The sequence below is a fragment of the Euprymna scolopes genome, chromosome 12, assembly GCF_053919585.1.
Source record: "Euprymna scolopes isolate OS-2025 chromosome 12, ASM5391958v1, whole genome shotgun sequence".
NCBI lineage: Eukaryota > Metazoa > Mollusca > Cephalopoda > Sepiida > Sepiolidae > Euprymna > Euprymna scolopes.
The window spans coordinates 113991009-114018146 of NC_136493.1; the positions used below are offsets into that span (position 1 = coordinate 113991009).

General features: G+C 35.5%; 1 protein-coding gene across 1 annotated transcript in view; it reads left to right on the plus strand.

Moving 5' to 3' along the window:
• Nucleotides 1-27138, plus strand: part of LOC145291462 (RING finger protein 17-like) — a 191442-nt gene that overhangs the window by 36866 nt on the left and 127438 nt on the right. The window contains exons 3-8 of the mRNA XM_080137321.1: nucleotides 565-665; nucleotides 9214-9272; nucleotides 16326-16411; nucleotides 18503-18570; nucleotides 22785-22926; nucleotides 26096-26176. Coding sequence (XP_079993447.1) covers nucleotides 565-665; nucleotides 9214-9272; nucleotides 16326-16411; nucleotides 18503-18570; nucleotides 22785-22926; nucleotides 26096-26176 — 537 coding nt within the window. The remainder of the gene's footprint in view (nucleotides 1-564; nucleotides 666-9213; nucleotides 9273-16325; nucleotides 16412-18502; nucleotides 18571-22784; nucleotides 22927-26095; nucleotides 26177-27138) is intronic.

Sequence of the window (27138 nt, forward strand, 5' to 3'; positions counted from 1 at the left end):
TTTATTTACGTCATCTCCAGAAAGTTAGCTACAAGGTCAAATGTTGATTTCATGACAATGTTTCTGTGGGACAAACTGGGTTTGAACTTGGCATGGCCAGGTTTTAAGTTTGTGTCATTAACCACTTACTGTTGTAAACGTAACACCAGAAACAGGAGCTGAAAAATCAAGTTGATGAGTTTTACTGATTAATTTTTTTTTTTGTCAATGCACGTGCTCAGTGTAAAGCAAGCAAACATTCTTCCACATAAAAACTGAAATAAATGTACTCATAAATATTACAAAAAAAATTTATCGTGATAATGAAACGCTAATTCAGAGAGTTCAAGCGCTTATCTCTTTTAGCATCGTTAATGACCCCTGCAGACAATGTCAGTCTCGCATGCCAGTCAGCTTGAAAAGAACTGACAGATGATGTTCAGGATTGTAGTTCTTTTCGCACTTTCCATCCAAAAGAGGGCACCATGGAAAATGAATGCCTCAACTGTAAAACATTAACACTTGTCGCAGTTTCCTAATTGAATAACTTTGATTTTAATCAAAATATTTCTTTTTTTCATTTAGGCAATTACAAGCATATCTTTCAATGGAAGTTACAAAAGTCTTTCACAAGATACATACATGACCGGTCTCATATTACTCCATGGGAAAAGTTCATTAGACAGGTGAGTCAAGTATTTTTGTTTGATTTAATTTAATTTTTGCTGTTAAATTAGCTTTTTGTTCCCCCGACAAAGGAGGGATTGGCTTTAGTAATTCACTCCCGTTCGTCCATTCATCTCTTTGTTTGTACGCATTTTTCTCAACTACGCCTTGGATTTTTTTGAAATTTTTGCACAAACACTAGTCATGGTGAAAATAAATATTTTGCCAGAACGGATTTTCAGGGATAACTCTGGTTGGTCTCCTTAGGGGCCATTATAGATAAAATTGCTCCTAAATCATTCGTCTTTTCATTTATTAGCACTTTTCTCCATAACAATGCTTTGGATTTTTTTGAAATTTCTCACAAACATTAGTCATGGTGAAAGTAAATTTTTCACTCGTGGAAGAGAAAACAGTAAAATCTCTTAAAAATTCCCCCCTCACCTCCACCCCCAAAAAATTAAAAGAAAAGACCCCTCCACCTCAAAAAAACTTTGAACTATGGGAGTATGTGTGTGTGGGGCGGGGGGATTGCCTGGTTTAAAAAAAAAAAATTGTAACAGGGGAAGAGGGCATTGCCTGGTCGTAAAATCTGCTTAAATATGATATTTTGATTTTAAAAACAAAAAAAAATTTGAAAATTGTGACAACGGGCACGGTTGTTAAAAAAAAAAAAATAACAGGACTTGGGTACCTTTTGGCCAGAAGCGAAACTGAAAGCAAAAGTTTGTAAGCAAAAAAAAAAAAGAAAAAAAATGGGCGTGAATTCGCATAATCTCAGTTTGTAAGTGAATGCTTTTATCGATGGGCCTATGAGGACACAGACGTTATAACATCGCAAAGTTAACTATTTCAAATGAAAGAACGTAACGAAGGTTCGTGCATGCGCAGTTTGCAAACCGTGTCGAAAGCAAGATTTTTATCCTCAAACAAAACAATATTTCTACATGAAATAATCGACGATTTTTTCCAATTTTTTGATACCTTTTTATTTGAAGGATCACTCTTTCTAACGATACCATGTTTGTGTCTGTACGATGCGGATGACAAAAGTTTTTAGCAGGCATACAAACACAGTTCCACATACACACACACGTTTGAAGATTATTTGATAGGAGAAAATGGTAGAAGAAAGGTCTTTTCTTTTTCTGACAAAACATAGTCATTAGAATTAAAAATGTGTGATGTGTTTATGAAATGAAAAGAAGGTTGGGTCGTTTCCATTACAGACCCAGAATTAATACAAAAATGGAAAACAACTTGGCGCCATTTCCATTTCATAAATGCATAAATATCAAATGCATCTGCTGCTTCATCCTTTCCAACGTGAGCTGCGTATAGAAAGTCTGACAATAGAGATGGATGAGAACTGATGTGAAGAAAGGATATTTTGATGGCGAGGTTATTGAAGTTTGGATTATTCGGATGACTGTTCTTTTGACCAATATAACTGGATCTTTTTCTAGTGAATCTTGACATTGGTAAATGGTGGAAAGGTCCTTTTTTTGTTCTTTCTGACGAGCCAGTCATTAGAATTCAAAATAGCACTGAGTTTTTGTTCTTTTTTTTACATGGGCATCACCACTTATCAAGGCCTTGAGGCCACTCGAGGATAAGGGTTAAAGAGTGTACAGTAGAAAGTGGACAATAGAGTAATCGTTAGTAATGGAAATTTGGTGAATTTGTTAACTTATGGAACGGCTCATTAAAAACTTGTTTACGTTGGACTTGAAGACAACCATATTGTAATCAGCTGGAAAGCAGAAAAACGGAAGACAATTCCATAGGCGTGCAGTTCTAAGAAAGAAGCTTTGTTCATGGAATCTACGTTTGGGTTTAGGTACAGATAAAGAGTGGGAGAAATTATTGATAGTGATTTCTGCTAGACGAGTGTTTCTTGTGAAAGTTTGGCGAGGGGGGACCATAGATTAGAGCTCAGCCGAACACTTGCCATGAAAATAACAATAAAACAAACTCGCAACATCTCTTCTGTGAGAAAGAGGTTGCAGGGAAGAGAAAAGGACATCCCCTACGAGACTACGAAGTCTATTTTGAACTCTATCAAGGCAGGATAAGTCCTTTCTAGCAGCTCCTGCCCAGATGTGGCAACAGTACTCCATCCTTGGATGTACCTGGCTCTGCAATAGATATAGATAGAGAATTGCATCAGCAGTGAGATTATCTACTGGATCGATAGAAGGATCCCACCATTTTTTCAGCAGCCTTGGCAACGGATTTAATGTATGTGTTCCACTTAAGATCAGGAGTAAAAGTCAAACCCAGAAGCTTGTCAAAACATGAGGCCTCCCCCAGACAAGAGCCATTCATTTCAATTGATGCCAGATGGGGATCAGAGCGTTGATGTAAAGATAAAAGCTTGGTTTTAGATGCATTAAAAGTAACCAGCCACTCCTTTCCCCATTGTACCACATGCTTAAGATCAGAGGAGAGAGAATCAGAGAGAACTTGGTCGTTTACGGTCTTAGATGTGCTACCATCATCATCATCATCATCATGACGGACTCCTTGCCCGGACCAATGTGACTCTTCCTCTCCAGAGTTTCCTGTCTTCCATCAGTTGCCTCAGATCACAGTTGGTGTCGTGTGCTATTTTTTGGATGTACGTGAATCTAGGTCGTCCTCTGCTTGCGCGTCCGTGTCGTGGAGTCCATAGTAACACATCACTCACCAATTCATGCTTGCTCCTCAGACAATGACCGGCAAATCGTAGGCGTCTTTCTCTGATGGTATTAGATACGGCAGGTAGATTGCCATAAAGTTGTTGCTTCGTGGGATGGTTTTGCCAAGATATATTTAATATTGTTCTTAGCATACAGGTGTATGTGCCGTCTAGTTTTCTTTCCAATTTTTTGGCGAGTGTCCAGTTTGTAGCACCGTAAACAAGGACAGACTCTACCACTGCCTTGAAGAACTGCCTTTTCAGTTTGTCAGCCAGTCTCAAAGTCCATACTGAATGCAGCCCATCCAATGCGGTCCATGCTTTTCAGATGCGAACTCCGATATCTCTCTCTGTGGAAACTATGTTGCTGCCCAGATACGTAAACTCAGCGACTTCTTTCAGTGTTGATCCAACCAAAGCCCTGATCTCTCCCTTCACATTGAAAGTCATAAACTTTGTCTTATCCACATTAATGTTGAGACCAATGTCATTTGCAGACTTTTCTAGCTTACGTAACAGTGTTTGCGCATCAGCAGTGTTGTTCGCAAACAAAGCAATATCGTCTGCGTAATCTGCATCAGTTATGTGTGCTGATTGATGACGTCCGTTTCTGGATTCATTTAGGGTGAAGCCTAGCATGTTGTGTATATCAACAGAGGTGCGAAGTACTAAGTCAAGACAGACAATGAAAAGAAAAGGGGCAAGAGTATCTCCTTGTAGAACCTCAGTGCGGATGTCGAAAAATTCAGTGTCCCCATCTGGGGACCTGACCATTGCTCGAGTGTGCTCATATAGCATCATGATAGCATTAATGACTTCATTTGGAATGCCATATGCTTTTAATATGCTGGCTATTTTTCCTCTATGTACAGAGTCGAATGCTTTGGAGAAATCTACAAAGATCATGACTGCCTCAATGTTTTTTGCTTTGACTCCTTCAATCAGTCTCCTAACAGTAAGTATTTGACTAGTAGTAGAGCGATTCTTTCTAAATCCATTTTGGTTCTTCCTGAGCACTTCTTCGATCTTTGGTTGGATACGGTTGAGAAGCATGGTATTGTAGATTTTTGCTACAATTGGAGTGAGTGTTATTCCTCTGTAGTTGCTTGGTATGCTTAGGTCACCCTTCTTGGGGAAGGGAAGTATGCATCCTTCCCTCCATATATTAATAATGTTTTGATTATACACAGAATTGCATGAATTAAGAAGTATGTCATTGGAACCACCTGTCTTCCATACTTCAGGAGGTATGTTATCTAAGCCTGCAGCTTTACGATTCTTGGTCTTCTTTAGTACATTTAGAAGTTCCTCCATTGTAAAATCACCCTTCTCAATATCGAGTTCCTGTACAACAATCGGCTGAATTAGTTGGTCTGTTACTTCTGGTTTGTTTCCAAGTAGCTTTTCAAAATGTGCTTTCCATTTCGAACATGCATTGCCTTTAACTTAGCTTTGGCAGGTCATTTGCACCCAGATATCTCATTTACTACTTGCCAAGCCAGATAGGATTGTTTGTTATCTGCTGCATTCTTGATTCGATCTATTTGTTCTTGAACTTCTGTTGTTCTGATAGGTACATCATACTAAGCTCTTGAAGCGCCTGCTTCCTTAATTTTGTATTCTGTCGAGTGAGGTATTTATGTTGCTTTTTGATTATGTTTTTTAATTTTTCTCGTTTTAATATTAATTTATCATTTTCCCACGGTACTTTTCGCTTTACCTTGGGCTTCAAAGGTATACACTTCTTTGCTGCTTCTTGGTGCGATCTAACGAAGTTTTCATAGGTGGTATTAGCAGTTGGTTCCTGCTCTTGTGCTTGTAAAGCATCAAATCTGTTTCGGAGTTCGAAGATGAATTTCTGTTTGATCTGAATGTCATGTAACAACGTTGACCAGTTGTAAGGCTGTCTAGATGATTTTTCAGTTTTGTTCGCTCGTAGGCTTAACTTCAGCTTAGAGGTTACGATCCTATGATCAGTAGACACACCATAGAAACTGCTATAAGCTTCAGTTATGGCAGCTATTGATCCACTTCTTATTCATAAAAAGATAGTCCAGTTGTGCCTATAGATAGTTGTTTCTACTTCAAAGTCCTTTTTATTTCATAAACACATTTTGAATTCTAATGACCATGGTTTATCGGGGTGGGAGTAGGGCGACTTTTTCTACCATTTATCAATAAGAGCCATTCGATATACATTAAGAAGGTCTTGGCCTTTTGGTCAAGATCAAAGTGTAGTATCTGTTCTTCAGATGCTGCACTTCCATTTCTTGTTCTCTTTCGGTGGAGAAGAAATCCTTCACGACTGAGACAATTTTTATTTTTGTACCTTTTCTCCACGTTAAAAAACGACCCTGGTGTCTAACTCTGTCCCGTGGGGAGGCATAGTAAATAGGTACATTAAGAAGGTCGAAGATTAAATCGGCTGAAACGTAAGAATAACACTGAAGATGAGGGCAATCAAAATACATATCAATCCGTACCTCAAAAAATTCCAAGATGTTACCTTGGCATTAAAGAACCTGGTGTTAGTGTGATCACAAGGTAGAAGTGGGTAGAGTAAGTTCAGAGAGTTACCACTGTTGACCAAGAGAAAAATCTGTCGTATATGTGTGCACAGTGTGATGAATGAAACCTGGCCAATGAAGGTTTTAAATATGTGTGGCATAGTAATCATCGGAGAATGATATGAATATCCAATCTATAGGGTAGAAAGATAAAGTTGTCGCCTTAAAGAAAACAACACTACAGCTTTATTTTAAAACTTTTATTGAAAAAATCAGTTCCAGTAACTTGATTATGTAGTAGAGTTGACATCTATTTAATGTAGACGCCTTTAGCCTATATAACCGCATCGATATGGGGCCGGAACTGAAAGCATGCCTTTTCCACAAGTGCCGGCAGGAGCTTGGCGGATGGTTGTGATAAGGCTGGCTTTGGTGTTAAGAGATGTCATGTTGGTGATGTTCTTGATGAATGACCAAACGACGTAGTCCAGCGGGTTCAGATCGGGGGAGGAGGGGGATATGGAAAGAAGGGTACAAAGTTGTAGCACTCTTTCTAAAGCCAAGCCTTGGTCTCTTTAGACTTGTAGGCCGGCGCCGAGTTCTGCTGCCACACCCAGAGTCTGCCAGCGACCACCTAATTGCATCCGGGGAACATCATACTCTTTAGCACATCCAGGTAAACTTTGGTATTGACTTTCAAGCTGACTTTGAAGATGTGAGGTGGCATGATGTTAGGTACGGGCAAAAATAGGAGGACCTAGATTTGAAAGACGATTTATCATAATTTTTTTGTAGGTTTCCGACTACTTTTTGATTGCATTTGAAAGAATAAAGACTAAAGTTAATTTCCTAAAGGAAAAAATATTTGTACACGTGAAAAAAAAAAAAGTTATGAAAATGTTTTCACGGCGAGCTAACTAATTCAGCTAAATTTTAAACTAAAATAAATTAATTGTAAAAATCCTTTAAAAGATAAATATTAGTTTTCTGGGTCTATTTCAAAGATAATTAGTAAAGTCCTAAGATATTGAATTAAAAAAAAAAAACACCTTGTTGATACAAAATACAGCTTAATTAGCCCTACAAAAAGTAAGTAATTATGCCATTCGGCAAAACGCAACCGATAAATGTTTGTAAACACAGCTGTACGGAAGCCCAAAATTTCAGCCAATCAAAACGCTGTTTCAAAATGAAGTCATGATAGTAAAAGAAAGTAGGGGGTGTCAGATTTCTTTTTTGTTTCCCAGACGTGCATCCATACATTCCTACTCTGAATGTTTGTATCAAAAACTACCTTGGATAGTTTCATGATAATTTTTTCAGCCTGGCCAACATAGTTTTCGATTATCACATTTTTTTTCTTTTTCTAACTTTTTTTGGGGGTGGGGGTGGCGAGTGGTGCATTTAAATCTATTTTTGTTCTCATTTATAATAATTTTTTTTTTTTTCTTTTTTTTTTTTTTTTTGCGGGAGCACAAGAGGGGAGAAGTAGTGACGATTGCGATAAATAAAATTATCCGCCACCCTCTTTAAAAAATACTTTCCTTGAAAATGGACATTGAAAATCTGTACGAATCTTGAGAGGCTGTTGGTTTGGTCACATCAAAATAGTGAATGAGCGTTTTAGGGTTATTAGTGTAGAATAGTTGCCATAGTAGGATTAGTTGACAGGGAAAGACCAAAGAAAACATGGAATGAAGCGATAAGAATGATTTTGCAAAAAGGAGGGATAAATAAAAACCTGGCCAGAGATAGGTTGGTTTGCAGTCAGTTCCTAAAAGCTGTTCAACGCGTGCTAGCATGTAAAACAAGTGAAGCATGCATGGTCCCCCGTGAGGGCACAGCGAACAAGGCATAAAAAAAAATTGCTAAGTTCAGCATTTGTCTCCCCCCCCCCATATAGCCCCAAAAGTCTTCAGTGCCTTAACACATTTGAAATTTGAGTTCAGCACCATGCAAAACTGCTAAATAAACATACACAAAAAATTTTGGACAAATATGGTAAAATAGTCCCAAAAATGGAATGCTTTTATCAGCCCTAAAAGAGCTTCCGGGGCACACCCAAGAGTTAACGTGAAGTATAGACAAACAAAATTATATAGAAATCAGTTAGTTACAACTTTTCAAAAAGTTTTATAAAAATACAAGGCATCAATTTTTCTTTAATAAGCATAAAAGTGTAAATTTTAGCCATTTTAACCCGAAAGTCATCCCTAAGGGGGCAACTGAAGTTTTCCCGGAAAATCCGTTCTGTTACATTTTTACTCATATCATGTTTAATGTTTGTGCAAAATTTCAAAAAATTCCAAGTCGTAGTTATTGAGAAAAGTGCGGACAGATGAACGGACAAGGGTGAATTCACAGGTCCACCCTCCTTTTGTCGGGGGACCAACAAATGTTAAACTGAACCTGATGATATAGGTGTTTGTATGTATGTTGAAGTAGAGTGTTTTACTCGTTTAAAATTATCACTGTTGCCATGAAACATATTCAATACGAAAAATTTATAATCAGATTTTTTATCCTGTTGTTGTTATTTATGCAGTTTTGCTATTTAAGGGACTTTGTGTTTCCTGAGCCCTGAGGTGAGGAACACCGGTCAACATCTTGTGTTATAGAGCTCAACTCAAGTTTTCCTTGATCGGTTAATCTTCCTGTGATTTAAGACATCCATGCTTCTGCAACAGTTTATTTAGGAGGGTGAACACTCCTTGTGACTGCATCTCAATTCTACACAGATGACTGAACAACTACTAAGCAGCAAATTCTCTGACTTAATGTGTTGGATTTGGTCTGATTTTTATATTGCAGGTTCATTTGATCGAGGATCTTTCATTCTTTAAATAAAATTGTTTAAATATCTGAATTCAATTGCATTGTTTTTTTTTTGTTTTTTTCAAAACAATCCTCATTTTTGTTTTTGTGAAAGTAATTCTTTTCAAATTAGTTGGGCAGATTGCTGAAACAATCTTTTACTTGGTGATACAAGTACCAAAATTGAAATCTGTCAGGTTTGCTTCTGCAGCCATCTTGAAAATTGGCAGCCATCTTGAACTTTCTGATGGCTAACGTTTTTTTTCTTAAAATGTATGTTCTGAACGTCATTTGTGCCAATTTTGGTGCTTGTATCACTAAATGAAAGATTCTTATGAAATATTGAGATAACATGCCTCACTAAATTTGATTTGGTGTAATGATTGGTCCCTGAAGCTAGTGTAATCATTTTGGAGCATTGGCAAAGAAGGTATCTGCTTTTAAATGCACGTTTATTTACTTTAAATTTAATTTTTTATTTATTAGGATTGTATATTTTTTGATGATTATATAAAAAAAAAAATTTAAACATTTGTTCTAACAATTTTTTTTTTTTAATTATTGTAGACAGATTAATGACTTAATTCATGGAAAAACTAAATTCATCCCTGATAAAATTAAAAGGAGTAAGTATTTTTTTCAATTATTTTTCTGTGTTTGTTCTCTTTTATTGTGTTTATCATTTCATGCCTTCCCCCCCCCCGTTTATCCCCACTCCATCCTATTAAATAACGGGTTATTCCAGCCCAATTCATCCAGCCCCGACACACCCCCTCTTGGATTTTTTTCATATTTACACCATACAAACTTTGGGTTAAAACTAAGAGAAATCTGCAATTTCAGCCCAGTTGGATTTGAGGAACATATTTTTTTTCACAGTCGGTTTCACCCTGGAAATCAAAAATTGCTATCTCATGACGTAGAATTTTCGACCCCCAGCGTTTTACAAAATTTGCATTTTTGTTGCAAAGAATAAAGCTCTGGAGCTAAATATTCACACAGGTAAGGTTTTGAGGGCAAGGAATCCAGAAATCATGGTTAGAAAGATGGCAAATGAGAGGAAGTACCTTATTTTTACCATTTTAGGTGGTACCGCAGCACTTTTTTAGAGCTTGTTTGGGGCGATATTTTGTTGAGAAAAAAACATAACTGTGGTGCTTTGCCAGACTTCTCCTTTGGATTTTTAAAGTGACTTTGGGTTGGAAATTACAAAAATCAAATAAAACCTTTCGGCATATTTGACATTTCCAGACACTAAAGCCTCAAAATTGGCATTTTTATAAAAAGTTAAGGACTTTTTGGTGAATTTGGCAACAATCTAATCTTAAGCTATGATTAATATCTAGAGCTGAAAAAGGACTTGGATCGACCCATTAGAGCCCATTTTCATGATAGAATGTCAAATTATATCATATAAAAGGATATGGACAAAAAATAGTCGAAAATAAAAGACTGATGCATAATCTAGTTTATCGTAAGAAAAACTGTCAAACGAATATAAAACAGACATTTGTTATAACTCCAACTATCGACTTAATCTGTCAAAATAGTCCTGAGTCTTATTTTTCTCCTCCTCGGTGATGAAATATGTTCTACCATTCACTGAAATACTTGGGGTCTGCACTCTCATAACGACCTTGCTCAGGTGAATATAGCCTCGATCCCTATTAGTTGGCCAGTGGAATTGATGTGATGGTCCATGTGGATGCAGGAAGTTGCAAGTAAGATCTTTCTCTTCCCTGTTGACACTCTCAATCAATGCTAACCACCAATATCCATCAAAAATGCAAGTAATGTAGTCATTGCATTTGAGCAACTCCAGAGTTTCATCTAACGGCACAGGCATGTCCAGGAAAGAATGATCGATAAAGATCGTTGTGTCAGCACTCAATTGCTTGCCCTGAATATTAAACTGAGAAGCCGGTTTGAAATAGTGACAGCTCCTTGTACCAGGCACAGTATCTCCCAGTTTATATCTCATTTGATGTTTCTGTCGAACTGAAACCATGTCTTCTTTGCCGATCTTTAGAAACATGATACCAGTGATCGATGATCTGCAAAAATCTGCAACAGCATGAAAGGTGAGTATTTGGTCTTTTATTGGCCTTTGCAAGCTGGCACGGAGAACTTTGCGTTTGACAGCCCCACCAATTCCATCACAGGGTGATTTGCCATGGCTAGTTGCAAAAAATGCCCAAGTTGCATCAATTCCAAAATCTGATGAGTGATGGCAAAGGTTAAGAAATGCTTTGAAGTTTTTATATTGGCCAGCGCAGCCATCGCTGAAGTACTCTACACTCTTGATCCAGGGAAATTTCTCTTTGATGTACAACATCACCATTCTTTGCAGTTCATGCACAAAACAGGTGTCATGCTCAAGGTCATCTGAAATGATGCATAATGAGATCTGTTGAAGTTTCCCATTGTTATCTTAGTAATAAATTACCACTGGATGCATGGTACACTGGTTTTTGTTCTAGTGATATCTCTGGATCTCATCTTGCACCACGTAGTGATAATTTTCTGCAAAGTCCAGGAGAAGGATACATTCAGTCTCAGTTATTTCTTCTCTTTTTTAGATACTGAGCTTGGCGTTTTGCTGTGAAGGAATGGGTCGTTAGATTATCAACATTGTATACCAATATCTCTATGAAGTCATCTACATCAGCCATCTGTGTCCATAGCATTGTTCTATCCACACTCTCCCACCGATTATATGACATCTCACTGTCAATTTCCAATTCAGTAAATTTATCTCTGATATACTTCTCTAGAGCAGGGAAACCTGGGCATTTAGGACAACGGTGGACCATACATTCAAGACTATCGGTGTCGCAAACTACCAAGGCCATCAAATCTTTGTAAGTGATATTAAAATTGGGACTTTCAGTTGGTACATTAGCAGCACTCTCATCTCTGGATTCTTCAGCTTTCCTTCTGAGCTGAGTCTTGACAGTTAAAACAAAGCAGTCAACAAGCAATTTGCTGTTTTGATGGTGGGTGCAAACACAAACTGAATGAGAACCTGATGTCAAGATGGTGACACACCATTTTAGACGGAGCTCACAGAACTTTGAAAGACCTATTTTGTGTTCAGGATAGCTTTCTTTGTAAACTACATAAAGCTCTTTAAGATTGCATAATAGGAGCTGTTTCTGGACATGAACTTTGTTACCGATGCTCACAAAATCTTTCCCTCGAGGCATTAACCATGAAAATTCATCGTCCTCATAGAAAGCCAAGACAGAATTGATAACCTCTTTTGAGAGACCTCTCCCCTTCTTCTGTGGCAATGAAAGAATACCTCGATCCTTTTTCAGTTGCCGTGCTTCACGTACTATATATTCAGAGACATTGAAATATTCAGACACCTTTTTTCGAGACCAACTTTCCGGAGCTAAAGTCATCAACTGGATCCTCTCACTGGTTTTCATTTCTTTATTCTCAAGTTTGGCCTTCATTGCATCCAACGATCATCATCCTTTGCCTTTGCCACTAAATCCATTTGACTCGTTTGGCTGCTAATAGGGCTTCCTAATTCAGGGCTAGAGATGTTAAGGACTTTGGCAGCTGCCTCTACTTGCATTTCATAGCTTCTTTCTAATTTCTCTCTGACAATATTGATTTTTGTGTGCTTCTGCATTCTACCGGTTTTTATAGGGGATATATCAAACATCATTAGACTGTCATTCAGTTTCTCTCTCTTTTGCTCAATTTGTGACTCATTTTCAAGGTCTTGATTGTCACTTTCTTCTGTTTCACTTGGATCTTCTAACTTCTTGGCAGCTGCTTCACAGTGACGGCAAAGCTTCCAGCCAGGAACAACATGGTAGCCCTTCTGCTTTAGCATCTCAGCCATGTCTAACTTGATAGCACGATCACCCTCTATCTTCTTTTTGTGCTTCAAAAAGATGTTGCAGCACTTTGTATATTTTTTCTCAAAGTAATGCCCCAAATGAGGTTCGTGATACCTGCAAATGTTAGCGACAGTTTCATCAGTGAGTGTGACACCAGCTCTTAATTTGAGCACAGTTCCTACATCATGCTCTAATGCAGTTATTGGTGTTGAAAATGGCTTCAGATTGTGGTGACATGCACTCTTCATTAGTAATCCAAACGAACATTGAGGAGCACTTGTCATGGATGATGTATATCCTCCCTCTCGTTTCCTTGATTCAGAAGACATTCTTAATTTATTGCTCTGGAATAATTATTACAATCTGATAATAAAAATTATAATAATTCACAATGAGCAGAATATGCAATACTCAACTGCAACATTAAGAGATTTACAGACAGTATAATACACAAATGATGTAACAGTAGCACATTCTTGATCAGAAACAAAGGCACTGTAATCAAAGAAATGAAATTTGCAAAAAGTAATATTTATCTTCTTAGTTTCTGACCATTCAAATTTGATAATGAAAAAAGAATTTCTAAAGTGTGAAATTCAACTGTATGTATTTCAAGGTGCTAAAGAACTGCAATTCTGGGGTATAAGAAATTCTATTTTAACCATTATTATGCCTTGAGGTAATAATTTAGTAAGAAACCATAAAAAAGTGACAGGAAAGAATAAACTTGGATTATTGACAAACTTAGAAGTTCACACCAAAGAATGCATTATTAGATCAATGCAACAAGTAAATAGCCTGAAAGAGAAGAAAATTAATCATAGCAGCGATGAAATATAACTATGAGACTATCATAACTAGCTAAAGAGACACACCCATTTATCAAAAAGGGTTTCATGTGAAAGTGTTTTTATGCTGAAGATTACCCTTTACAAATATATATCATGTTTTTGAGAGCCACAAATGTTGACTTCCCTGTTTGTCTTTGACAGTATTTAACATCACGCTCAGGTAATAACTCTGAACAAACTGTGTTGAAAATGTATCACCAGAAACAGAACAAAATTGATCAATCAAAAACATAACAGCAAAAAATCATAGCATGAATTCTCTACTTCACAACTAAAGTAATGCCATTTTGAGTGAAACAGATCAAGAAAAAGTATACCGATTTGAATCAACATGAAACAATCAGAAGTCAATGTAGTGTCTTTTGAGTGAAACTGAACAAGAAAAAGAACATTTAAATCAACATTTGAAAAAAGAAGCATAGGACATTATTCAGGTATCATATCATAGAGGAATTTGCTCTGACACTCAAACTTGATTACTCAGGTGGACATGATTCTGAACAGCTTAAATGCATTGATTGAAAGGATTTGCTGATTTAATGGTTTAGAAACCATGATCCAACTGTCCAAAAATTATGAACTGCACGGCACGATTGTATGATGTGTGCCTGAAGGTATAAATAAAAAGCACAATATCTTATTCCCACTGACTTTTTGGTAAACTGAGTCAACTCTACACTACCCCTAGTCACAATTCATCAACACATACAAATTAAAGAATACTGTTATCATGATCAGTGCTATTCTACTGCACATTTTTAATTAGATCATAAAAGAGAAAAGGAAAGAGAGGGTCAGCATGATAATGAGCAGAATGTTATGCTTCAAATGAAAATGTGACTTCATTCATATCTGAATGTTACCTTACATCTTTCCTCTAAATTTTAAGCTGTTGCTGTCTGCAAATCAAAAGATAATGGCCAAAAGTTGTTTTTTTGAAAAACTCAAATGTCCAAAACTTGTACATAATTAAGATTGCTGTCCATATGTCCATATGTGTGTCAAAAATCTTTTATTTTCGACTATTTTTTGTCCATTTTGACTGTGAAGTAGGGATCCATATCCTTTTATATGATGTAATTCGACATTCTATCATGAAAATGGGCTCTAATGGGTCGATCCAAGTCCTTTTTCAGCTCTAGATATTGATCATAGCTTAAGATTAGATTGTTGCCAAATTCACCAAAAAGTCCTTAACTTTTTATAAAAATGCCAATTTTGAGGCTTTAGTGTCTGGAAATGTCAAATATGCCGAAAGGTTTTATTTGATTTTTGTAATTTCCAACCCAAAGTCACTTTAAAAATCCAAAGGAGAAGTCTGGCAAAGCACCACAGTTATGTTTTTTTCTCAACAAAATATCGCCCCAAACAAGCTCTAAAAAAGTGCTGCGGTACCACCTAAAATGGTAAAAATAAGGTACTTCCTCTCATTTGCCATCTTTCTAACCATGATTTCTGGATTCCTTGCCCTCAAAACCTTACCTGTGTGAATATTTAGCTCCAGAGCTTTATTCTTTGCAACAAAAATGCAAATTTTGTAAAACGCTGGGGGTCGAAAATTCTACATCATGAGATAGCAATTTTTGATTTCCAGGGCGAAACCGACTGTGAAAAAAAATATGTTCCTCAAATCCAACTGGGCTGAAATTTCAGATTTCTCTTAGTTTTAACCCAAAGTTTGTATGGTGTAAATATGAAAAAAATCCAAGAGGAGGTGTGTCGGGGCTGGATGAATTGGGCTGGAATAACCCTAACCTTTTTTTTCTAGAATTCTTCAAATTATGAACATACACTTGTACGTTTTTTACACAGGCTGTGATCGTCAGACTCATTGTGTCAATCTAAACTTATCCGATCCAGTCAGCATTGCAACAAAGGAATTCTCCCTCCAAAACAAAAACTAATACCCAGTTTATAAACAAATATGGAAATCCCAAGGTTAAATGGCAGGCTTGTAGAATGATAATTTTGTCTCACTAAATTGAAACGCATGTTCCATTAACACAGTTTTTTAACCAAAAATCCCAGGGCACCCAACTTGTCCGGCAGCTCTCAGGAAAACCAACTAACTGTTTCAAACGTCCAACTTCCCTCTTTCTCCTCTTTTGGGAGCTGGCTCTAACCACCTCCACTTCTCATCTTCTGTAATCTGATAATTCTTCTTGTTTTGAGGCAGTGTTTACCCTGGATTGGTTAAGCTGGCTCCTTTCAATTAATTCATTATATCTTACACAAAAGCTGACTAAGCCAGACGATCCATCGTCTATGCTAATACTATTGACAGCTAGTCATGTTTTCAACAGCAAACCCTGTAGATTATTGGACCCAGAATGAGTTTGGTATTTTGCTTAACAGACGATTCTGGTTTTTGTTAGTAGTTACCAATCTCTGTCCTGTTTAGTTTACAATGTTTATTTGGCATGTAGCACAATGTTGCATTCAAAGACAAAGCATTTAAAAAAAAAAATTTTTTTAATATAAATTTTTATCTTATTTTATTTTTTTTTAATTTTTGGGAGGAATGCTATATGTTTGATTTAAAACTTGAAATCTATGGTGAAACCAGTTCATCTCTGATGACAAACCTTTTTTGAGTACCATTGTGTGTGCCTTTTTTTTTTTAATATTAAAATTAGAAGTAGGGAATAGGAGATCAAGTCATTTTCTTTTTTTTTTCTTTTTTTTTTTACCGATTCTGAAGTTGGATTTCTTTATTGCTGACTCTTTGTTTATGATTACAAGAATTGTTATTTTTAGTTCTTGTCTAAAATTCCCCTAATTTAAAATAACAAAAATTAAAAAAAAAATCTGCATGATGTATTCTTTTTTAATATGGGGGATTCTGGACAAGAATTCTGTTTGGATTGTTTTTTTTTTGTTTTTTTTTCATTTTGGATTGTTTTTTGTTTTTTTTATAATCTTTTCTTATTATATAAATGAGACTTTCAATCATTTCTTTTCATTGTCCTAGTTCAGTGTTTTGAATGCAATTGTATTCATGCTAGCCGCAAATGTGTCCAATGCAACGTACCCATGTGTGATCAATGTTTTGAGAAGGTAAATATAACACCTTTTTAAAAAGTTTTACAATAATTTTTTTTGTTTCTTTTTGCTTTCAAATGATTTTTTTTTTTTTTTTTTTTTAGTGAAAGTACGTTTTTTATTTATTTATTTTTTAAAACTCCTTTTCACTCCAAACAAAACATATTGCCACTTAGTGTAAGATGCTAATATTTGGGATCATATATAACAGGATACTGGGAAATTGAGCAGCGAGATGTCTGTTCACATAATGTTTAAACATATGCAGGCTAGTACAGTCAAGGAAACAGGAAGGGAATTCCAAAATCTATCAGTCCAAGGGAAGAAACTATTACAGTTGAGGGTTCTCCAATATCTAGGAATCTCAATTGTGAAAGGGTTAGATTTTATTATTTGTAAGGTTAGTTGGAAGTATGTCGAGGGAGCACTAGTTCTATGAGTTCATCAGAGGACATTCCCCTAAAGTATTTGTAAAACAAGTGCAGAGATGCAACATTGCATTGATAGGACAGGGATTCGAGCTTGATACTATTAGATTGGAGATTCTCTTTTAGACTAATAATGAGAGATTAATGGTAAATACACCAGTCTAGATGTGACAACAATACTGCCATGTATGGACGAATTGTGGTTTTGTAAATGTAAAGAATGCTCTCTGGTGTGAGTAAGTTTGACTGAAAACAGATATTCAATTACATAGGTACACAACCTGTTATCGATTATAAAAGAAGAAAAGATATAAAAAGTAATACACTAAGACATTTCATGTTTGTATGTATGCTGTCACTTTTCACACCTATGTAAGAAAAGAAAACATTTTATGGTAAGAAGACAAAGAATGCCACCTCCGACCTTCTTTAGGTTATCTTGTTAAACTCCAGAATCTTTTTGTCAAACTTGGAAATCTGCATGGAATTTCGAATCGAGCCCTTTATTTAATCTGCACTGATAATTGAATCATCAATCTTCAGAGCAGTAACTTTTACAATCCTCAGTGCAGGGAATACCCAAAATGCAATTACAAATCTCTTAGGACTTCTACCCAGTCATGGCTGACGGAATGAAAACATGCTACCGCCGTGGATTAAATAAAGAATTTGATTCTAAATTCTGCGCAGATTCCCAAGTTCAACAGAAACATTCTCAAGTTTGACAAGATACGCTCGAAAAAGGTTGGAGGTTACATCGACCGAAACAGTGTGAAAATAATTTAAATTTGAAAGCCTAAAAGTATGGTTAAATTGTTATGTAGTCTGTCTATATAACAATTGACCAAATGAGTGTTATTTTATGCACAGCATGCGTAAAATGTATGTATAATTTTCTTAGTGTTTTTTGTGCTTCTGACTTGTATATAACCGCTTGTTGAAATGTGCCGTGGTTGAACTAACAATATGACCCCGGTTATATAAAAACAACTGCGTTTTATTTACACTTTGTGTTGTGGCTTCAGCAGTGAAGAGACAGAACCAGGGTATGTGTGGTAGTGTTACAGGTGACGGCAATAAGAAAATGTGTCATCACATCTGTCTCTTCTTTGTTATGTGTCCAGTTATATTGACCAAATTCTCATTGTCTCTTTCTTTGGGCAATGATGTAAAAGGTCAAAATGTGGGTTGGTTTCTTTGTTTGCATGTAAGCTGAGCAAAACAAAGTCTGTTTTGCTTGACTTACATAATTTCAGTCAGCAATTAGAGTATGGTACTCACCACTGTTTGGATCCACATGTGTGTATATGTGTGTGTGAACAAAATCCAATTAGTGGAAATTGAGTTTTGCTAATAAAATAAATAGAAGAGTTTGAATTGTAACAAGATAGGTAATTATTTTCTGAAACCTTTGAAAATCTTAGGCCGATTTAGCAAAACTCAATTTTCGCTGATTGTCTTCGAAAACTTTTCATTAATAATTAATTTTCTACTTAATTATTTTTTGTAATTTTTGGATATGTTCATTACTGTGACATAACAATAAAGTATAATATTAGTTTTACTTGAAATTCAATATTTCGAATTTCGTTCTAATAACAAAGTACCAAATTATATACCTTTTTTTTTTGTTTTTTTCCAAGTTTAAAAAGTTCAATTTACCTCCCTTTATTTTCAGGTCCATGACAGATCTGTTGCACTGAAAAGACACCAGACGATTCCTATAGATCCTGAGAAAACAGATCAGTAAGTTCATTTTAATAAAATATTAAACTTGCAAAAGAAATGAATTCAACTCTGATTAACATTGAAAATATATTTAGTAAACGAGAAACACTCGGAGAGCACAAACTAGCGAGCGAGCGTGCATAGTATCAGAAAATTTCTGGCCTCTGAACAAAGTAAAAGTAGTGTTAAATTATTAGAAGAATAAAGATTGTAGTGCTAAACATTAAATTAGGTTTTGGAAGGCATTTATATAAAGCTGTTTAAACAGTAATCAGCATTTCCTTCTCTTCAAATATGACTACATCGCCTGAAATTTAGAATACTCCCAGATTTGATGTAAATTAAATTAGGTTAGTTGAATTGGCTACTGGAATCCAGTTTATGAATACTTTTGTGGCCTTTTTGATGAAGTATTTTGTAGAGTAATAGTGAGTGTTTTTTTTTTTTTTAAATTTTTTTTTTTTATTACTAAGGGGAGCAGTGTCGCCGCTTATCAAGGCCCAAAGGCCACTGGAGGATATGGGTTAATTGGTGTTAGGTAGATGGTGAGACGGCACCGTGATGATCAGTAACGATGGAACTTGTGTAGTGTTTAATTATTTAAGAGGACGGCTCAACAAGAACTTATTTTGAAAATGACCATGTTATAGTCAACTGGAAAACAGCTCCTCAGTATTGTGTTCCGCAAAGAGACAGTCCTAGGAAAGCAACTTTGCTTGTGGCATTTACGTTTAGTTTCAGGCATAGATAGAGAGTGAGGAGAATTGTTGACAATTGTTGTAGCTAGACAAGTATTTGTTGCAAATGTTTTGCAGCGGCGGAGAGAAGCTCAGTATGCGTAATAGCTTTTATCATGCAAGGTCTTTATATTTAAGCGTTAATAGATTTTGCCCAGATCTATTTCAAAGTAGAAATGTGTCAGGTGTAAGTTATAAATGGGCAGACCATATGCAAATATAAACTTTGCAGTCTGACTTTCAGAACTTCATTGACCACACTTCATCTGACTGCAAACCCCCTCCTTGACTTATTTGTGCGGGACATAATAGAACAAGACGCCAACATATCTCACAGCAACATGAAGGATGAGCTGGAGGTTAGAATTACCAAATCTGAAGGGTGGGGGTGCTCTAAGTTAAGAGAGAGTGACCAGTTTGATGGTCAATTTAAGGCTGACATTAAAGACAAATGTGGGTTCAAGTGAAATTGACAGATAGTTATGAAGACACAGACTCAAATTTGATATATAAATAAAAAAAAAAAAAAACAATCAAATCATTGCACTAGTTTTTTTAGGCAGTAATTTTGCAAACAAATATCATCCACACTGCGTATGCTGTAGAAAATTAGTTAATTGTGTAGTTTAGAAACCATGCTGAAATAGCGTAATTCAGAAAGCCATTCTCAGCATGGAGAGAGGAGTGAGTTGTTAACTATTTGGTATATTTACTTAACAATTAAATAAGATACTGTAAAAATTGGATTTAACTAAAAAATAGGATAGTCCGGATTCTGCAAAGGGACCATAATAATAATGTGAAGCTACAGAATAATTAAGAAAGTCCACTGTTGTCCTTATGTTAAGAATGGGTTTCTAAATAATAACATTATCATTTAGAAACTCGCTCTTAACGTTGGGCTTTTAAAACTATTCTGTATATAAAACTTTCACCTAACAATTTAATAAACGAAAGATAATATAAAAATTGGATTTAACTTGAAAAATTTTCATGTAAAAATAGCATGGCCTGTATTCTGCAGGTACTTAAAATTAGATTGAGAAAATACTATATATCAATAAATTATTTAAACTAAATATGCTTTGAGCTCTTGGTTACTTCTGACTCATCAATATATATAAAAGCGAAAATGTGTGTATGTATGTGTGTTCGCATTTTGTGTATGTCTGCAAAAGGTTTTTTTCGTCTGCCTTCTTGCTCGGTTCGCTCCTTCTTAAAACTTTTTATATCGCGTCTAAATTGTAATATCTACGACTTAAGAACGGGGGTCGCGTGTGTATTTAATTTGCCCGACTTTTACCAGCTCGCTGCGTCTTCGAAAAGCGGGGGAAACGGTGACTGGCTTGCAGCGCAGAACTAGGTCAAACATCATGCCACTTCCTTGCACCTATATATTTCACTTTATAAACCTTAACTGAACACGCTTATCAGTTCCTCTCCCCTAGATGGCTAGGTCTCAGGTTTTTTTCTCTTTCGTTTCCACCTTCGCGTCAACGCTTCAGAGTTCAATCCTACCTTCCTACTAAAACTTTTTCTTTTCTTTTACACCTCGAAACACTCGGCAAACATTTTTTTTTTTTACGCACACCACTCCAAATACCCGGGCAACACCGGGTAACCCCCCTGCTAGTCTATATATATAAAAGGCAAAGTGGCCGTAAGCGTTTTTGTATGTCCAAGAAAGGCTTTTTTCGCTGGGCTTCTCGACAAGGTTACTATTTTGGAGAACTTTTCTTATATTCCCTAGATTGTAATATCACCGAGTTGTAAACAGACGTCGTCTCTAACTTTATCTTGATTAACTTTTAAAAAATTCCCGCTGTCCCGTCTTTTCAAATGTTTGTTTGTCTTTTCCGTATAAATAAAGCGAAACTAATCGAAGCAAACAGCAGCACCTGGCCTTCCCGGCCGGGATGTCCAGAAAGACAATCAGCTTTGATCAATGTGGGGGAAACCCTTCATATCAGACAATTGTTATTCATTTGGACACTGCCAGAGTTCCCCCTTTTTGGTAGGGAACTGGTTTTCCCCAACATTGTGGGGAAACAAATACGGCAGAAAACTGAAAGCTTAACTGGCCTTCAGCCAAATGTTCATTTTTGCGCCTCTGCGATTTTTAAATTAATTATCAAGTCATTCATTTCTTTTTCATTGCGAAATTTGAACGCTTTACACCTCCGCACACGTCATGGCATAGCGGTAAGCTCTCGGCTTTCTTTCACTTTCTTTTCCACCTTCGCGTCACGGGTTCGAGCCATTTGAAAATAATAATGAAACTTTTATAGGGATATTTATAGCATGAATAAATATTTCAAGATATTAAGAAATTGAATGGATAGATTATTGAATTATTCAAGAAGAATTGATATGCCGGAAAAAAAACTAACGGAAACAAAGGGCCAAAATAAGGACACAAGTGAGATTGATACAGAATATATTTATTTGTACACAAATGACCGCCACAAGTAAGCACAACACAAAAATTCTTCAACATGAAAACTATAATGAACATAAATTTATATAAGCATAAAAATAATGATTTGCATGAAATTTGAAATAATGATCATCTCTTCTCACTTCAGTTTTTAGTCCGGATGCAAATATTGCATGCCTTAGCATATCATCTTGGTTGTTTTCCGAAGATGGTTATTATATATCCACACTGGATGTACTGGAGAGGTTGTTTGACAGAAGTGGGTGTAATTGGCACAGACATGCACCTGGCTGGAAGAAAATATAACATGATTGTTAAAAATAAAATAATTATTGGTTGGCTGGGAAAAACAATACTCTTGCATCTTTTGACTCTGATTTCCGTGATGTCGGCTTGGGCTCGACCTACAGCTGACAGAAACTGTTGGAACAAGCCAAGTGAAATAAAAGACACTGAGAAACATAATTAACAATTATTACCAAAAAAAAAATTTTTTTTTAAATAACAAAAGGAACTACCTTAACTTTATCAAATATTTTGAAAAATAAAAATTACCCTCCCTCTTCATCTCCCCCCAAAATTACTTAAATACCTTCTTTTTTTTTTCTTTTTTTATAAAAATTACTTAAATACCTTTTTTTTTTCTTTTTTTATAAAAAAAAAAAAAAAAAAATGCATTTTTTTTTTTTTTTTATAAGCGCTTGGCTTGTGCCAGCGGTTCTCATCAGCTGCCGGTCAAGCCTGAGTCAACGTCACTGAAATCTGAGTTAAAAGATGGATGAGTACTGGAAAAACAGAAATGGTTGATTATCAAAAATATAATAATTGTTGATTAAAACCACTTGCAAAAAGAAAGTGGCAGAAAGAAACCCCCTATTGCTGAGGGAGGACAGGTTCTACATTAACAGCAAAGTTCCAGAGCCTTCCAGAGCCTGTGTTTGTAGAATATCCCACTTGTTAATTAATACTGGCAAATAAAAACAAGGGAGATAAATATATATTATCTGATAGTAATTATGTTTCATTGTTTCTATTCCTTTCTTTTTATTTCTCCACAGTTTCACAAAAGTGAGCACATGTGCGTTACACAATAACCGTGAGCTTGAATATTACTGTGAAGATGACAACACAAACATCTGTTCGCGCTGTGTTATAATGGGCGACCACAAAGGCCACACAATTGTTGCGATGGAAGAAAAGGTAGATATTTGTCCGTTCCAATTGCATTCATTTTCTGGCTGTTTTTTTTTTTTTTTCCTCAGAAAGTACAACACAATTAAACTAAAAAAAACTGGACATTGCATGAAACTTTTTGATATTTGCATATTGGTTTCAAAAAAGGACATTTTTATTATTTGTTGTTACATTCCTGAAACGTTGCAATATCTAGGTTGATGCATCTACTAGCAATACACAATGAAAAAATTGAAATGGCTTAACATATTTCAATAATGGCATATATAGAAAGAGTTTGATAAAATAAGAAAAACATTTTTTTAAATTTAAAATCCAATTAAAATTAAGGAAATTGCACGTTTAGATATTTTTCCCTTTTTAAGACCAGATGTGTTTTGTCACATTTTTTACACTACTTTTTCAGTAAAAATTCTATATCTTTGTTAAAACACAAGATTAAGCAATGAAATTTACCATATAAGTGTATTTTTTGTGCAAGGAGTCAGAATATGCTACTGAAAATCTCCAGAAATTAATATTTTCAAATAATCTGCAGTAAATGCACATAAATTATGCTGTAATTCTTTAAAAATGCTATGTATTCATTAACATAAAAGAAGTTAGAGAACTCAAAGCTGAATTGTAATGCATTTTATGTACAAAAAACTGAAATCTAAATTTAGGACTATTTAAAATGAATATATTGCAATATTTCTTTGATATTATTGTAGATTAATACCTTTTATGGGAGATAAATCATGTGCACTTTTCTTTAAGGAAAGATCTGTTTTTTTTTTTGACGCTTATATGTAGCTTACTGAGAAATTTGAAATTTTATAAGAAACATGTTTATGAAATGATAAAAATTTTAATTTTAAAAATGAGTTTTTTATTTGAATTTATATAATGATATATTTTTATGAAAGTATAAAAATAAAATTATTGAAATAAAAATAACAAAATTTCAAACATCATTAAAAAAAAAAAAAAAAAAAAAAAACCATAAATAATATTCTCAAAATAGTTTAAAAAGATTCTAAAAAGTGTTTTCAATAATTCTTAAAAAAAAAAATTTAGATGAGAAGCTGATCACATTAAAATGAAAAATTTTTAAAAACCTTTTAAGTGTCGAATTAAAAAATGTCTTCAAAAAGTATGTGACCATTTTATTTAAACTTCCACTCGACAATCAGAGCATAACACAGGTGGTTTTACTGAGCAAGACAAACTTTTCTATTCCCTTCTACTCTGAGGGATTATCTTCATCATAACACCAAAATGAAGAGAATAAAAAAAAAATAAAACTTCTTGGACCAGACTACCTACCCTGATAGGGCTATTTTTAGCAAAATATTGGCAAAAAAAAAGATTTTATTATTACATTCAACACTTAAAGTTTTTTGGGGTTTTTTTACAAGGTGGTCACTATTTATCAAGGCTCGGAAGCCACTCGGGGATAAGGGTTATTGCGTGTAAAGTACGTTAATGTTGAGATTTGATAAAGTGTCTTACTTAAGGGGGGCAGTTCATCAGGAATTTGTTTACATTAGACTTGAAGACATCCAAGTTGTAGTCAGGTGCGAAACAGGCAGACGAAACAGAGTTCCACAGTTGAGCACTTCTAAGAAAGAAGCTTTGTTCATGGAATCTACGTTTTGGTTTTGGCACAGATAAAGAGTGGGGAAAGTTTTAGACAGTGGTTACAGCTAGACGGGTGTTTTTCTTGAAAGATCGGCGAGGGGGGACCATGGATTGGAGCTCAGACGAGCACCTGCCGTGGAAGTAACGATTTTTCAAAATTTTTCATTTAAAAAAAGTTTATTTCAATAATTCTTAATTAAAATAAGATTGAAAAAATTTTCAACGATTATTAAATAAAAAAAAAAAAAGATCAGAAAAACATAAAAAAAAAAAAAAAAAGTACATGCACAGGGGAGATGTAGGCATGAGAAAAAAAAAGTAAAGGAACTGATTTGCCTTGTCACCACTTCAGTAGCAGACACACCCAAAGTTAGGAAGTCCATTAGCTTCCCATAACCTCTTTCATCAATAGATAAGATTATGGGTACCTTATGCACCATGTATGACCTACCACCTCGTATATCAACAACGTAACGCATCTGGATATATAGAACACAGAAGTATATTAGATAGACGAAGACCTGCCATCTATTGATGAAACTGGTTATAGTAAGCTAATGTACTTTCTAACTTCGAGCGTGTCTTCTACCGAAAGTGGTGACAAGGCAAATTAGTTCCTTCACTTTTTTCTCTATATATCCCCTGTGCATGTGATAAGAGGTGATATTGTTGTTTTATGGCATTGAATCTAGGCGAGTTAAACTGGTTTCCTCCAAAGGATGAAGTGTCAAATTAAATTCACAGGCGGGTCCCTCGTCACCTTAATATTTGGTGCATTTTTGATCAGGAAGCCATTATCTTCAGACAGCCTGATCTGGTAACATCTGATGCCCTAACAGGTATTACCAGTCCAGGCAAAAGTGGACGTGGGAGTAATGGAAACTAAAGGACCACTCTACATTCCCCACAACTCCCAAACAGGGCCTCACCACTGAATGTCTTTTAAAGTAATGACTTATTTTGGTTAACAACAATAATGGTCTGTTGGTTTGTAATAGTTCCTCAAGAATTAACTCGATTCACTTGCAATCACATTAATGTCATTAAACTTTTTTTTTTTTAATTTTCTTTCTTTGAAGATTGTAACGTTGGCTAGGAGGCAGCTAAACCAGCTGCCAACAAATTTCCTGCTTTTTATTGAAACCAGCCAAGAGCTCTTTTTAGTATCCTTGTTGTTCCCTTAAGTGCAATTGTGTGGATCTCTTTTGCACTTGGTTCACCAGGAATATTAGTTAGGTAGGACTTCAGGTTCTTCTTCATAAGCCCTGTGGCACCTATAATAACTGGTATGATTGATATCTGCCTAAAATTCCAGTTTCTTTTCATATCATACATGAGACCTTGATATTTGGTCTGTTACTCTCTGTCAGCTCTGTTCAGACCTCCATCATTAGGAACACTCACTTCAGCTGAGGTTGCCACTCTCTCTGATTTGTTCCATATAACTATGTCAGGTTTGACAGCAGTTGGAACTCTAAAGATATAATAAATGCCTTTGAAAAATCTTTTATAATCATTTATAATTAAAAATTTTTTCTTTTTTCTTTTTCAGAATCAAGCTATCCTCAATGAAATTGAAACTGGTCTATACACTGCTAATCTTGCTGCAAGGAAGATTAGAAAATCCCTAAAGGTATTTTGTGTCTCAGGATATATCTCAAACTTTATAAATTAATGAAAACATAAATTGCCTTAAGATATATCCATTAAAACTGAAGATCCAGAGAACTTTGCCAATCATATACATACAGATACTTTTTCTTTTTTTTTTTTTTTTTTACAAAGGAGTCACTACTTATTAAGGCCAGAGGCCACTCGGGGATAAGAGTTAATAAGTGTACAGTAGTCAATAGGACAATGTTATAGTAATTGTTAGTGGAAATTTGCTAAATTGGATTACTTAAGGAGAACGGCTCATCAAGAACTTGTTTACGTTGGACTTGAAGACGACCATATTATAGTCAGCCGGAAAGCAGGCAAATGGAAGAGAGTTCCACAGGTGTGCAGTTCTAAGAAAGAAGCTTTGTTCATGGAATTTATGTTTAGGTTTAGGCACAGATAAAGAGTGGGGGAAATTATTGATAGTGTTCTTAGCTAGACAAGTGTTTCTCGTGTAAGTTTGGCGAGAGGGGGGACCATAGATTGGGTTCAGAAGAGCACTTGCCATGAAAATAACTATGAAAAAGAGACAGGCTCGCAACGTTTCTTCTGTGAGAAAGAGGTTGCAGCGAAGAGAAAAGGGCATCCCCCACTAGGTTACAAAGTTTATTTTGAACTCTCAACGTAAAGGAAATAAGTTTCAATAAGTCTGCGAAAAAAAAAAAAAAAGAAAAAAATTTCTTTGCCTTTAATTAATGGCTGGAAAACATAGAATTTTTTTTTTTTTTTTTTACACTTGGGGTCGGTCACTGCTAAGGTCCAGAGACCATTCAAGGATAGTTAAATGTTAAGTAAATGGTGAGACAACATATAATGGTGGAACTTGGGTAGAGCTAGATTATTTAAGAGGACAGCTCAACAGGAACTTATTCACATTAAATTTTAAAATGGCTATGCTATAGTCAGTCGGGGGCAGCCACATGGTATTGTTTCAGA